This window comes from Coenobita brevimanus, chromosome 56, assembly GCF_032717465.1.
Source record: "Coenobita brevimanus isolate Jiangsu-jjx chromosome 56, ASM3271746v2, whole genome shotgun sequence".
Taxonomy (NCBI): Eukaryota; Metazoa; Arthropoda; class Malacostraca; order Decapoda; family Coenobitidae; genus Coenobita; species Coenobita brevimanus.
The window spans coordinates 41,119,092-41,133,455 of record NC_137009.1 but is presented as its reverse complement, the minus strand read 5'-3'; the positions used below and the strand labels follow the sequence as shown (position 1 = coordinate 41,133,455).

Here is a 14,364-nt window from a genome sequence, read left to right as displayed (position 1 = left end):
TTAATCAATCCAATGGGGGAGGCGGAGACGGAATCAGAAGACAGGCAGCATGCAGTCCTACTGGACCCAGGTTCAAATCCCACCAGGGGCAGGGAACAGTTTAACCCATGGATCGCGAGCCACAGCTCAGGTTGTGTTGGCCGTGCATCACCACTAACTACTCCAACCCTACGCAAACTTACACATGATGGTATGCAAAGATGGAGAAAGATTTTTTCTCTCTTCACCAGATGATGCCCTAGATGTATATCTTCAAGTTTATAATAAACCATCCATCCATCCATCACCCAATCCTACGTTGCCCCACAAGGAGCGTAAGAACCCGGGACTAGGCAAGTTGGTCCTGACATTTAAGATGAGAGTGACCAGCCTCACTCATCCCTGAGTGGCATTACATGAGCAATAAACCCCAACCACTCCCTGGATATAAACCTTCACCGGCTCAATCCGATTGGAGTGCCGTAATTACCCACAAAACCACCAGGCGCCAAAATTTGGTTGTATGGTTACCACCCAGTGTAGTAAATGGTTTCCTGGTGTAGCCTACAAGAAACCACTTGGCTTGTCACCCAGTGCAGTCACCCACAGGCAGAAGTAAAGAATGAAGGAAAGACAGAAGGAGTGCAAAGTCATCTGTGGGCAGAAGGATGAGAAAAGAATGAAGGATAGATAAACAAAAACAAAGTTTTTGTTTTTTCATTTTTTCACTACTCCCCTACGTAAAATTGCGCACGGCCCTACGCAAAGATGGAGAGAGAGAGATTATTTTTTCTTTTTCACCAAATGATCCCCTGGATGTTTATCTTCAAGTTTATAATAAACAAAAACTAAACAAATAAATTCTTTTCTTCATTTTTTTGGCACATCACGGGGTGGGAAAAAAGGTAATTGCGCAAGCCACGGGTTAAGGAGTTGAATTTCATAAACAGAAGACTTTGCTAATCTACCAGACGACCTGTTCACGTTATAAAAGTACAGGCACGTCCTGGTTAATAACCAATCGCTTAATGAGAATTCACTATTACGAGGTCTTGGAATTTGCACCACCACCAAAATCGCAACTTACAAGAATTGTGACGAGGGTATTTGTATTTCACGTGTATTAACCCTTTACTCCCGCTTACAACTGTCCGTCACAGGTGGTGGTGGTCGGTGTAAGTTTCTTGGCTGGTTGTTCACCCCATCCCTATTTTACAAATAATTTTATATTATTCTGTGTATATTAATGCTGTTTTTATATTTCAGGTGTATTACCCTCTTGTATTAACCCCTAATTCCAGCTTAAAATAATCAGAAAGTCAGTTTTGGTGGTTTGGGGGGATGCTGCTCGGAGGCCTTGCTCCCTACCCCTATTTTCCCATAAGTTCTTCACTTTGTTCAACGAGAATTCGGCTAACGGGCAAAATCCGAGCTCCCAATTAGCTCGTTATATCAGGACCCACCTTTACACATGCTAATACCAATACACCAGTTCTGTATGAGACAGCCCTACCATGTATTCAATATGGATGGTGGGTGTTAGCGCCAAAGTGGTGACACGTGAAGATGGAGGACTACTGGGATTTAGGGATAGGCCCTGGAGCCTTTGACCACAGTCAGAGACGTAAAAAAAATAAATAAAAAATAAAAATCTCTCTTTCAAAAATCTTACCATACTTCATTCACTTTAGCCAGGCAGAGATTTTCCTCTTTCCAGATGAGATGATGGATGGATGATGGACCTCTCAGTGTTCAATGGCAGAATACAATATCATGGCTGTACAGTAAACCCTCATTATACGATGGGGTTCCGTTCCTGAAAACCCCATCGTATAGCAATCCATTGTATGATGAACCTGTTATAACATGTAGTCAATAGGGATACGTTCCCAGACCTGCCTAAACTCGCACATTCACACACCTAAACACTCACATACATGAAATATCCTTATGTTTAAATATGTAAAGTAACACATTAATAATGAATAAAGAGGGGAAAAACATGAAAATAACAGTATACAGTAGTTCTTACTATTACTTAAGTAAATAGGATTGTTGATGTCCCCTCCGAGGCTAAGGGACAGTTAGGGCCTCACAGCCCTCACTCATCACTGGCAGAACTGGCTGACTGGGCAGGGCTGGCTGGCTGCACGGGGCTGGCTGATGAGTCTGGACTGGCGGATGAGACTGGGCTAGCTGGCTGGGTGGGGCTGGCTGATGGGGCTGGACCAATCGATAAGACTGGGCTAGCTGGCTGGGCAGGGCTAGCTAATGAGGCTGGACCGGTGGACAAGTGTGTGTGGTCTAATGCCGACAGTGTGAGGACGTTTTTGTTGCGTTTGCACATTCGCTGTTCACTGAGCCGCGGATGATCCATCATTGTTGCAAATCATTCCCATTGTATAGTGGGCATAGGGTACTAAAACTTTGACACTGTACAAGCGAAATATCGTACAATGAGGCACTGTATAATGAGGGTTTACTGTACCTCCTTTCCACAGCACTTCTTCATGACTAGCAACATATTTTAGTGTTAATCTCTTCCAAAGCTCACCATCCAAAATGGGAGAAATGGCAACGTTCACATAAAGTGATCTGAGAATACGTGCTGAAGAGACACCACTGCCAGGCCTTACAAATGTCCCAAAACTCCCTCCCTATCCTCTGAAAAGGACTGGTGGTGGAATGCAGACAAAGGGCAACTTCAGCCTGCAGTCCATCGAGTTCACATTCAGACGAGGCCGTGGTCACAACAGCATCCAGGGCACGGAGGGGGTTATTCTCATGCAGTCAGGAAGCTCACAAACACCTTTTTCTTACCAGTTTATTTCTAATTCCGCTCCGTTGCTATATTCTTGTGTGTTACTCACCAGCTCTACTAACAATAAAAGGATGTAAGAGGCAAACAGAGAATATTAATGGGTAGTTTAGACAATATCGTTAAGGAAGAGGTGCTGAGGAGCCTCTCTGCCTGACAAGAATATAGGCCAAGTAAGGGGTGTCTGCATCATAAGAAAACCAACTTATATACAGTACATTATAATACCTTCTGCAAAATAAACATCATCATGGTAACCCCATTTCCTCAATGAAATGGGATGGTTAACAATAACTATACATAGAGAAGAAAAAAAGAAATCCTCTGTTACTTCTTTCACTTTAATGCTTTACTTTCTGATGCTTTAATTATCTGATTTTACTTCAAAATTCTGCAATGTTACTTTCACTTATCTCAGTGGTAATAATTTTTCCCTTCAAATGAGCAAGGTTCACTCTGTCTCAAGTCGTGGCTGAATGAAATTAGACAAGCCTTGGATATGTAGTTGACATGAGTCTCCTTGGTTACTGGTCAAATTTATCCTCCAACCTGACTGCACCTAGTCATCCACTGTGGTAGAGAGTGTTAGGGATCTTTACCAAAAGAAAATAAACAGACTATACAATCATTACTTTGTATTCTTTCAACAACTGGGGCAAGTTTGATTTAACTTTGATATAACAGCCAATATCACTCTATAAACTTCACTTTCACCTGATAAAGGTCCACAATCCCTTTCAGTTTAGCTGATGGCCAAATGTAGTCAGACTGGAGGGCTGATTTGACCAGTAGCCCAGAAGACTCAGTCCAACCTAACTCAGTCTGATCTCATTACTAAGGTTCATTGTATTCCATGTAACCATGACATAGTTGATGAGTTGCAGGAGTGACCTAGTTCCATCAGATGAAAACAAACAACTACTGTATCTATCTATCCACAGCCAGGCGCCTTAATCCCAAAAGGAATGGCCACAAACGAACTGCCTCCTTGTCACCCTGTCCCCTGTCATTTTGCTGCCCTCCTCCCAAAATACACCCCTCTTACTTACTTACTTGTACCCAACTTACACTACTGTATACCTCTTTTGATATTAAATGACTGATAAACCTCCATTCACCTCCTGAGGATTGGACATATGGAAGGCTGTCTCTCTGGTGCCGATGCTCTAACCTCTCTGCCAACCACCACTACAGTGATTTCTGACTTAACATGTATTCACCTAACCTTTGTTTGTTGTTTTTTCCATAAACCTGTCCATCAACAAAAACAGTTTTCACTTTAAATGCTACTGTTCACTTTTACGCAGTCAAGATGTGCAGTAAAGGCTGACAAATGATATAACCTACACTAGCACTGATCTCGAAATATAATCATTTCTTTAACTAGTTTATGAAATTTAATGTTCAAAACACTCTGATTATTCTACAACCCAGTCACAGTAAATACTGTAAACCATAGTCATAATTATATGGAGCCTTGAATATAATTCTTCATTACAGTATCGCTCTTACTTGCTAGAATACAACCCTAACATAAGACAGTTTTCACCTAACATAGCAGTTGCAAGAAACACACTGCGTTATGTGAGGAATTACTGTACTTTGGCGGACCGAAAAAGACCTGAGACAAGGTTATGAGGGTGTGACCTCAGGGATAAGGTACTTAAAAAGGAGGCTGCAAGAGATCGAGCAGCATGGAGAGCCACCATTAGGTGACCATGGCCGATACATTCAGAAGTCTTTACAAACAATACAATGCACCGAGGCACCTTCACAAGAAAAGTAAAATGTCTGGTGTTGGCAAGAATATCTTCATAAATTACATCATTGTATCAATGGTGTTACTCTATCTACTTTCCACTACATTCCAATCCCATTACAAAAGTCATCTACATTTCATTCACCTTGACTGGGTCGAGTTTTTCATCCATTTGCAGCCAAAATCCCGTAGCTCAGAGGCAGAATAAGACAATAACGAGGCCCTAAATCCTTTCCATGGCACTTCCTTCGGACTGGCTAATCTCTTGTTACAGCTCAGCATTCACAAGGGAAGGATGGTAATTTTATGCCACTGAAGGAAGCATAAGTGGAGTAAGTGTCACCTGATGGATCTTGTCTTGGTTGTACACTTAATTGCAGAAATGTCACCTAAATCTGGAGAGAAAAGAAAAGGAGGGGGGGATTAGCATGAATATTCATCATCATCATCACACTCAATTGCAGTAATGTTACCTAAACCTGAAAAAAAGGGGATTAGCTCAAACCATCATCATCATCATCATCACTGAACTGCAAAAGTGCTACCCAAACTGGGAAAAAAACAATGTGATTAGCAGGAACATTTACTGTCCAACATGCTCAAAACCTATCACATCGAGCCGACAGACAAAGGGTTCAGTTCAGTGCAATTCCTGCAAGAACTGGACCCATTACACCTGCACAACACTTGCATCCAGAAAACATTACACAAACACCTGGACCTGCTCCCTATGCTCCTTCCCTCCACCCACTAACCCCCCCACCAATCCTACTCCTACTTCCTTCACACCTCCTCAGCCAAACCCACCGATCCTTCTCACACCATCCAGTCCCCCAACTCCTCCCTTTCCAACCCATCCTAATCCACCTCAGCCCTTACCTCCATCACAACCTCCTCCTACCCCTTCCCCTCAACCCACACCACCTCCCCCCCGTGCTGCAGCAGTCAACACACATCACACACACAACATAAACATCCTTCAGTTAACACAGATGGCATAAACACCAAAAAACAGAAACTCTCACAATTCATCAAACAACAGAACATACACATTACCATCTTACAAGAAACAGAACTACATAAAGCACAGAAAACACTGACATTTCATAACTTCACCACCATTCAACAAGACCGGGCCGACGGCAGTGGCGGTGGATTCATCACCCTGGTACACAAATCCATCAACTTTGCAGATACCAGTGCACACACACCACCAAAGTGGTGACAAAATTTGGTTATATGGTTACCACTCAGCATAGTAAATGGTTTCCTGGTGTACAGGAAACCATTTGGCTTGTCATTCAGTGTACAGTCACCCACACACAAAAGGAAGAGGAAAGAATGACACAAGGAAAGAAAGAAGAGGAAGGAAGGAAAGAAGGATGGAGAGGAAAGGGAAGACACTCGAGAGCAGCACTGAGTGAGTGGATGGTGAGCCCCCACCTACCACAATAGCAGTTTATTAAAAGACAAAATCATAACCATACACCTACCAAGAGCAGACATACTGCATACTGATCCTTAAGCCTATCTCCTGACACACATGGCACACAGAGCCTGGACAGTGCCAGTCCAGCTAGACCCCCAAAGCACAATACGTCAGCCCTGCTGTGGGCTTGCAGAGTAGCTCAGTCAAAGCTCCAGCTCCTACTGTTGTAATCTCTCTCTCTCTCTCTCTCACTCTCTGCAATACCTCATACAAAATGCCTTCAGCTATTATCTTACAACCTCTTATTAGTTTATGAAAGGACAAAAACCATCTACACATGCTTACCAAGAGCATCCATATTAGAACCGTGCATAATGATCCTTAAACCTATCTCTTGATGCAAAGGCCACGTACAGTGCAGACAGCGCCAGACCAGCAAGACCCCCCATAGAACACTTCTTCAGCCCCGCTGTGGATTTGTATAGCAGCCCAGTCAAAGTGCCAGCCCCTATGGTGTTGATCTCATCCTCTTGGCTGCCACGAGCATAGTACAAGAGGCAGCCCAGGCCAGAGTACATGAATGCTATCACACCCAGGGTGTTGGCTGAGGCAGACCCACGCTTGGTTATGTAGTTAAGCAGTCTGGAATAATGAATAATAGGCTCAAACATACAGAAATGACAACAAAAATGAAAATGATTAGATGGATGTGCAGTGTGCCTTTGAATGCAAGGCCTGGGGGGCTAGGACAACTGAAGAGTTGAGAGGAAGGATGGGACTGAAATGTACTGATGTTGTGATGAGGAGGTGTAAATTGAGATGGTTTGGGCATGCTGACAGGACGGAAGATGGCAACCGGATGCACAAGGTGAGAAAAGGGAACACTGGGGGTAGGGTTGCAAGAGGCAGACCAAAAGACCTTGGACGTGGTCACAAGAGTGACCTCAGGGTAATAAGGGACTGAACAGGGAGGGTGCCAGAGATCAAGCAGCACAGACAGCCACCATTAGGTGACCAAGGACATCACATGCAAGCATGTTGGAGCCTCTATAAATGATACAATACGATGATATACCACACAATCAGCATTATTTTGCAGCCTACTACTAGTACCACAAAATCTCTTATGCACCCAATTATCACAAACACTGCACAAAATGTATTTACTTAGCTTACTGAATGCATTTGACCTAGTGTGTATGTACAGCGTGTTTAACTTATTGTGCATCTGATATACTGTAGTGTGTGTATGTGTACATAACTCACTGCATACACCAACCCAAGATGTACAAAACTGTGTACAATTAACTGGCCTGCATGCAAAACTGTCAATATCTAATCTTGCCTGTATGTCCTGCAAGCCTCTGCGTATCCCACTTGCACCTCTCTCCAGCCTGTGTATCTCACCTGGTCCTGGCTATGTACACTCTATAAAAAAAGAATCGGGACCCTTACTGCACGATACAATATGCCACACCGCATGAAGGAATTTGAAGCCCCAACTGATTTCTATGTGCGTATCAGTGGTCATTGCGAGACGCATCAGCTCGTGGGGTCCCGATTCTTTTTTTATAGGGTGTACATAACTGTGTACCCAACCTAGTGTGTACCATACGCAAAACTCACTGTGTACACTTGATCACAAAACTATCTTTACACAAGTGATCAATGGTTTCATACTGAGCACTGATGCTTACAGCTTTGCTTTCTATTGGCAAATATTTCTGCATGAACTGTTTATTTTACAGTATATGCTGTACCGAGTTCTTTCTTAATGTCATACTGATAAAGCCATATACAACTATGAAAACTTAGTGGAGAATATTTTCATACGTTTCCTCTGCTGATTCAAAATGTAAAGACAAAAGCTGCAAAGATAGTTTTTTGATCAAGTGTTCAACTGATCCTGCAAATATGTCCCACAGAAGCTGTCTCTTGTATGCCTCTAAAACTCATGTGTGCCTCTCAGGCTTGTGCATCAAACCTAGTGTGTACAGTCAAAGAATCAACTATCTTCCCAGCTCCATCTGAAGAAAATTTACCCTATATCGACTAGTGCATATTTCATACAGTTCTATTTTCTGCCATGTATTAAAAATGCCAGGAAACCATATAACCAACCAATACTTGTTCCCTACATGTCAAAAAGACAAATGGCCATCCCTCAAGGGATTATGGCGTCTGGTTATAGATAGACAGACAGTATTGGATAAATGCTGGGAAGATATTTGTGTCTGTCTCTATACACATAACTTACTGAGTACGTCTGATCTTGCCAGTATGTCCTGCAGCAGCTGTGTCCTGTAGGCCTCTGTATATACCATGTGCACCTCCCAGGCTAGCACCAACCAGGCATGATCCTGTAAGAGACTGACTGTGATAAGTGGTCACAGTAAACAGCAAGATAGACAAACAAATATGGATGCAAATATGTGGTGCTGATGTTGTGGGTGTGACTGAAAGTGTTAAGAGAGATATTATGAGATGGTTTGGCCATGTCAAGAGGATGAGGAATGAGAAACTGACTAGATGAGTGTATGTGAGTGAGATGGTGGGTGAGAGGGGGATGGGAAGACCAAGGATGAGATGATGGGAAGGAGTGGGCAATATATGAGACAGGACTGGAAGGAGAGCAGCCAATTAGTAAAGGACTGGGTGAAGTAAAGGTGATTTACTTATGACCACCCCTTACAAATTAAGGAGTTTGACAATAGACAGATAGAATTAGTGAGTGATAACTATACTCTTTTTACTCTAACTTGGGTGCTGGAGAGGGACCCCTTCATGTGGTGACACTGATATAACCTTGGGCTTGACAACCTGGTAATATAAAATGAGGATGGTAGACTGCAGAAGCGCAACTTAAGACAGCAGTCTAACAGGTTCACATTCAGTTGAACTTGCATTAGCAACTACTACTTTATCATGGCATAAAATTACCATCTCCCCATTTTAAATGCTGAGCTGCAACAATACATTAACATCAGAATATCATGCTGGTCATGAAGAAGTGTTATGGAAAGAGTGTAATGCCATTTAACTGTCTTATTCTACCACTGAGACACACAAAATAAGCTGCATAAATGATGAAAATCTATGTCAAGTTTAAAAGAGTATACAGTAGGCCCTCCATAATTGTTTAGTTCCAAGTTGCCGCTCCCGGCCTCAGCCACACAGTACCACAGTTCCATACGGCTTTTCCTACCCCAAAATTTCCTGTCATGGAAATATCATGCAAATACAAAAGCATTATATAGTCCTACATACAGTATGAAATGAGAACAAATGGAAAAGATTAGTTAGAGGAAATGTTTGGGAGAGTATGCTGGTCTACTCTCCATGTCACTGTCACACTGAAAAGGTAAGCAAAGGGGGATGGTTAGATAGCTAGTGAAACAGAAACTCCAGCTCTCCCTATCGCCAGCATTCCCATTCCCCTCGGGAGTACCACCCTGTTCGGCCCGTGCTACAGCCTCCTCCTGTCTGGCAATAAATAGATACAGTGCCACCCTTAAATGTGGTGGGCAACTACAACAACCCCACCAGCCAACTGACCTCCAATCTGTGAGAATGCCAGTTCAAATCGGCCCCTCTTCTGTGAGGCTCCCTCTAGTGCGATGAATTCTGGCTGTGCTGTCTGAAGGTATGCGGGGTCGAAGTTGAGGTATGGCGATAGCTGAGACAGACCTGGGTTGGATGTCACTGAAAATAACACAATAAACTGACATCACTGAATATAACAGAATACTGTACATTATGTTATATTTAATGATCATAGTACATTAAGTTGGCACAATGCTAAATCATTAAACTTAAAAGTAAATAATAACATGGTAAGTGAATAACTGTTCAGTGTGAATAATGTGGCCAGTGAAAGCACACTACATGAGAAATTACCCTACTTTGAAAATCAAGCCATATATCAAAGGAAAACATTCAGTAAGGCACCAGGTTTCGTGACATCTAGACTAGCAAAATGCACTTTCTCGGCAGCCATCAAATATTCCGGTGTGCACATTTGTGACTAAAAAACACACTTCTGGCATCTCAAGTTTCGGATTCTCACCACGTTGCCGCCAATGCCAACACTCAGTTTCAGCCTGTTTCCTGCAAGTGTTTAGTTGCTGGTTCTTTGAAAGCAGTGATAAGAAGCAGGGAAGTGAGCATGGAAGTGAAAAAGTTACTACACGACAGTATTGTGATACCAGCTCTAACGTACGGAAGTGAAGCTTGGACGTTGTTGGAAGGACACAAGTCAAGAGTGAGAGCAGTGAAAATGAGTTATTTAAGAGGAGCCTGTGGAGTTACATGGAGAGACAGGCTGACGAATGAAGATATAAAGGAGCGTTGTGGTGTGGAAGTGGATGTGACAGGAAGCGTTAGGAGGAATACACTGAGGTGGTTTGGCCATGTGGAGAGGATGGAGGGTGAAAGACTGACGAAGAGAGTGTATGTGAGTGAGGTGGAGGGGGGAAGAGGGAGGGGGAAGCCGAGGATGAGACTGAGAGGTATATGAGAGAGGGGGGTGTGAGTTGGGAGCAGGGCAGTGAAATGGCGGGGGACAGGGCAACTTGGAGGCGATTTGTTTGTGGCCACCCCAAACGGGATTGAGGCGTCTGGCAATAGACAGATAGATAGTTTAGTGTGTCCACAAGTTGCGTGTTTCACTCGTGCACCCTTAATTAGTAACCGACGGAAATATGTCATCTTGTGCTTCAAGTGGAGCAGGAGGTGAACAGCATGACAGTGGAAATGGTGTAAGAAGGCATGGACTTGGAGCAGCAGATGGTAAAGGGAAGGCCAAGTGTGATTACCACAAAGGGGTGAAAAAATGCAATTACAGTAGAAAAATAAAATTGTGGCGGAAATGGAGAAAGATGCTCATAACTCTAAAATATGCAAAATGAACGAGGCACCAGAGTCACCTGTGCGTAGTATTAGAAAACAGCAGAGTGACCTTAATGCCAATCAATATTCACGTTTCCTGTACTCTGATCTGCCAATTTAAATGTTTGTCAAGTTTTATCAGTCCAGTGATTCAGAAAAAACTACTGTATTTCATTTTGCAGTTTATATTTCTTATATTTATACCAAATTCTATTTCGTGTCAAAATCTGCTGGGTGGTACGGTAGTCACAGAGCGGGACCTTCACCCTACGGTCGCTGAAAAAAAAATGATTAGGTTGGGTTAGTTTGGGTTAATGTCATTCCCAACCTAACCTAGCTAATCATTTTTTTCTTTTTGGTAACTGCAAGGTACAGGCCGCACACTGTGACTACCAGCCTGCAAATTTCAACAAGGAACAGAATTCAGTGTAAATATTAAAAAATATAAATTGCACAACGAAATTATACATTTTTCTTCATCCCTGGACTAATATGACTTTAAGAACAATACATTTAAACTGGCAGATTGAAGTACAGGACAAGACATCTGAATATTAACCACCATCCCAGCCCTTTTGAAGTGTTTTGAACCTGGTACAAGTGCTAGACGAGGGAAAACAGTGACTGAGTAAAGTTCAATTACGCTAGTGGTTAAACATTATTTGTTACAGTGGTGGAATAGGAGGGCCCACAAAGCTGTTAGTTTGTCATAGCCCGAAATTCAAGACCAGGTCCACCTATTTTATGATGCAGTTGCGAAGAAACCTAACACTAAGTCACCCCCAGAGTTCACTGCCTCACAGGGTTGGCTACAGAGGTTCAAAGGCAGGTTAACAGCAACATTTCAGATGACTTTAGGATGTATTTAATGAAGGAAATACGTTAGGAGGGTGAGTTTTCTTATGGGCCTGGTCCCTGTTACTTTATTTCCCATAACGACGATGCCCCAACTTTAGTGGCACTTTTCCTGGCCCCTATTATGCATGAAACCTGCTGCCTTTCTGTACAGCATACAGTACAGTACTGTACTAGTTGATATGAGCGCAAGTTCAAATATTTCAAGGTAAAGTTGTGATGTTACTGTCACTATGTTAATTCACTTTTGCACAATTTCACAAGTATTATTTCCCCTCCTGCCTATAATTTATCTGAACAGGAGCATACATCTAGAAATGTGCCATTATAATTAAGGTCATTCTGACTTTTCCCTAAGCGTACCATTATCTAAATAACCTATCAACTTTTTTTCTAATCTATTCTAAATAATCTAAGCTAACAGAACAACATAACTAACCTATCTTTCTAATCTAACCTAACCAGCTCAAGTAGGGTGTGAATGCACAAAACTGCATTACTGTAATGCCCCAACATCTCTCACTTTGCACTGTTTAAACCTATCAATGCAAAATACATCACAATAACTGCACCATTAATTTAAGAAGAAGAAAAAAAAACTACAATGAAAACATATACAGTATAAGTCCTCTGATCCAGCCACCAATAATCCGAAAATCCCAATACAGTACTCCGAATTCATCAAGACAAAATATTTCCCATTTTTCTGGGCTTTCTCTAACTTGGACTTGCCCCGGACTTGGGTGTACCTGCCTGCAACTCTTCATCTACTGTACACTTCTATGCATTTCTGGTAATCAAAATAACAACCCATATAATTTTAAGTGCTTGTTTAGTGATCGTGTACAGTCTCCAGGAAAAATCGAGCGACCGGTTCGACGAGCAAGTTGGTCGCCCAGTTTCAACCCCCCCCTCCCTCGTTCCCAATCATTCGTCTACCCTCCACTCTTACCACATCCAAGGGCAAGAGAGTAAGGCCTACTTGCATTGTCTCAACCACTCTTCCATCATCCATCTGTCTTAGGAAATATTGGTTTTGTTATGATAACAAATAAAAACACATTACACAGTGTTTTACTCCATTGTATAGTTATTTATACACCACGATCTGAACGCAGGGTGATATAAAATAGTACAGTACTATATTCGTATGATACTGAGAACTGTAATCATACAATTTATCATTCTGACGGTTGTATCCAGCCAGTGTGTAACATTAAACAGTCGGACGCTATATGTAGATAGTGGTCGGTGGTGAGTGGGGTGGGGGGGTAGCTGGCCGTCACACGCTGTGGTGGGGGCATGGGGAGAGGGAGATGGGCCCGGGGTCAACGGTTCTGCCCGGGGTGGATAGTGCAATGGCAGAAACAATGTACAGTACTCAAAGGTGGATTTAATTTCCCAGTTTCCCGACTGGAGGTTAGGTTAGGTTAAATTATTAGGTACAGTTAAGCTACATTGGGTTTAGTTAAACAGTTACATTAGGCATCAGGACAGTCTCTTCCCCCATTATGCTGATGAATCAATCGAGCGGTCGCTGTGAAACAGCTAATAACAACGGAGAAACAGATTTAACAAGAAAAGCTCCTTTATGACCATGGAAATAAGAAAAATATAACAAACTAGCAGGAAGAACTGATTTGGTAAGAAGCACCTATAGTCAAAAGCCAAGCATATGTTTTTTGTGCTTACATGTACATCAACCATAATGGCAACTATACTCCGTTTTTTTTTATTGAGGCGAAGATGCAACTGACAGGTTGATGATGATTGGCTGAATGCAACATCTCCAAAAAATATTTACTAACCCAAATTTTCCACTCATACATTTGTTGTCAGTTAATAATGCTAGATTATGAAGTAATGTTGCATTCAGCCATTAATCACCAATCTGTCAAGTGCATCTTCGCCTCGAAAAAAAGAAAAAACTATAATTTCTGTCGCCGGGAAATGGGTATGAATTTAATACAACATAGTAAGCTGCTGTACTTAACCCAAGCTGATTATAACCATCTGGGTGCAGCAAAAATTACACAGGAAACGTGTTATCTTATTTAAGTGTGCTAAACTGCGATAAAAGATATTAAAAAACGCTCATTCCCCTATCAAGGTAAGAAAGCGTATTATGCAACAGTATCATCCTTGCCTCACCCACTCCTCCTCCTCTTCCCCCGCCTTATACTCACAAGGGACGTTCATGCCGGGGTCTGAGGCGCCGTAAGAAGGATTCACAAACCCAAAAATACTCCCACTGCGATTATCCATGGCCATTTCGTGAAAATTTGGGGGAGCTGCGAAGACGTTCTACGGAAGGTCGCCTGTTGGAAGTCGGGAGCATTCGGCCCATCGAACAAATTAATACATTCACTATTGGTTGATCATTTATTCATGAAAAGGGCCAGTTCTAAAATCACTAGTGCTCAAAATCTCGAAATAACTACATAAATACCAATTCATTAAATCCACCGGGCTAATAGATGGCCCGGCCTGCACTACAAGTGCAGAACACTTTAAACGAACACCTTTACAACAATTACTTCGAATAATCAGCATCTATGTACGAACATTAATGACATATACCTACGACTACTCAATCAAAAAATTATAACTTAGTTTTTCCTTAAACTGAAAATATTG

At 42.3% G+C, this 14,364-nt stretch overlaps 1 protein-coding gene across 1 annotated transcript; it reads right to left on the bottom strand.

Annotated features, from left to right (window-relative positions):
- Positions 1-2,799: 2,799 nt before the first annotated feature.
- On the bottom strand, positions 2,800-14,070 carry LOC145401807 (mitochondrial import inner membrane translocase subunit Tim23-like). Its single transcript, XM_080273989.1, has 5 exons — positions 13,914-14,070; positions 9,541-9,687; positions 8,243-8,345; positions 6,331-6,627; positions 2,800-4,951 (listed from the first exon to the last, which is right to left on the bottom strand). The coding sequence occupies exons 1-4, from the start codon at positions 13,996-13,998 to the stop codon at positions 6,345-6,347; spliced, it is 618 nt and encodes a 205-aa protein (XP_080130115.1). The 5' UTR covers positions 13,999-14,070; the 3' UTR covers positions 2,800-4,951; positions 6,331-6,344.
- Positions 14,071-14,364: the final 294 nt, after the last annotated feature.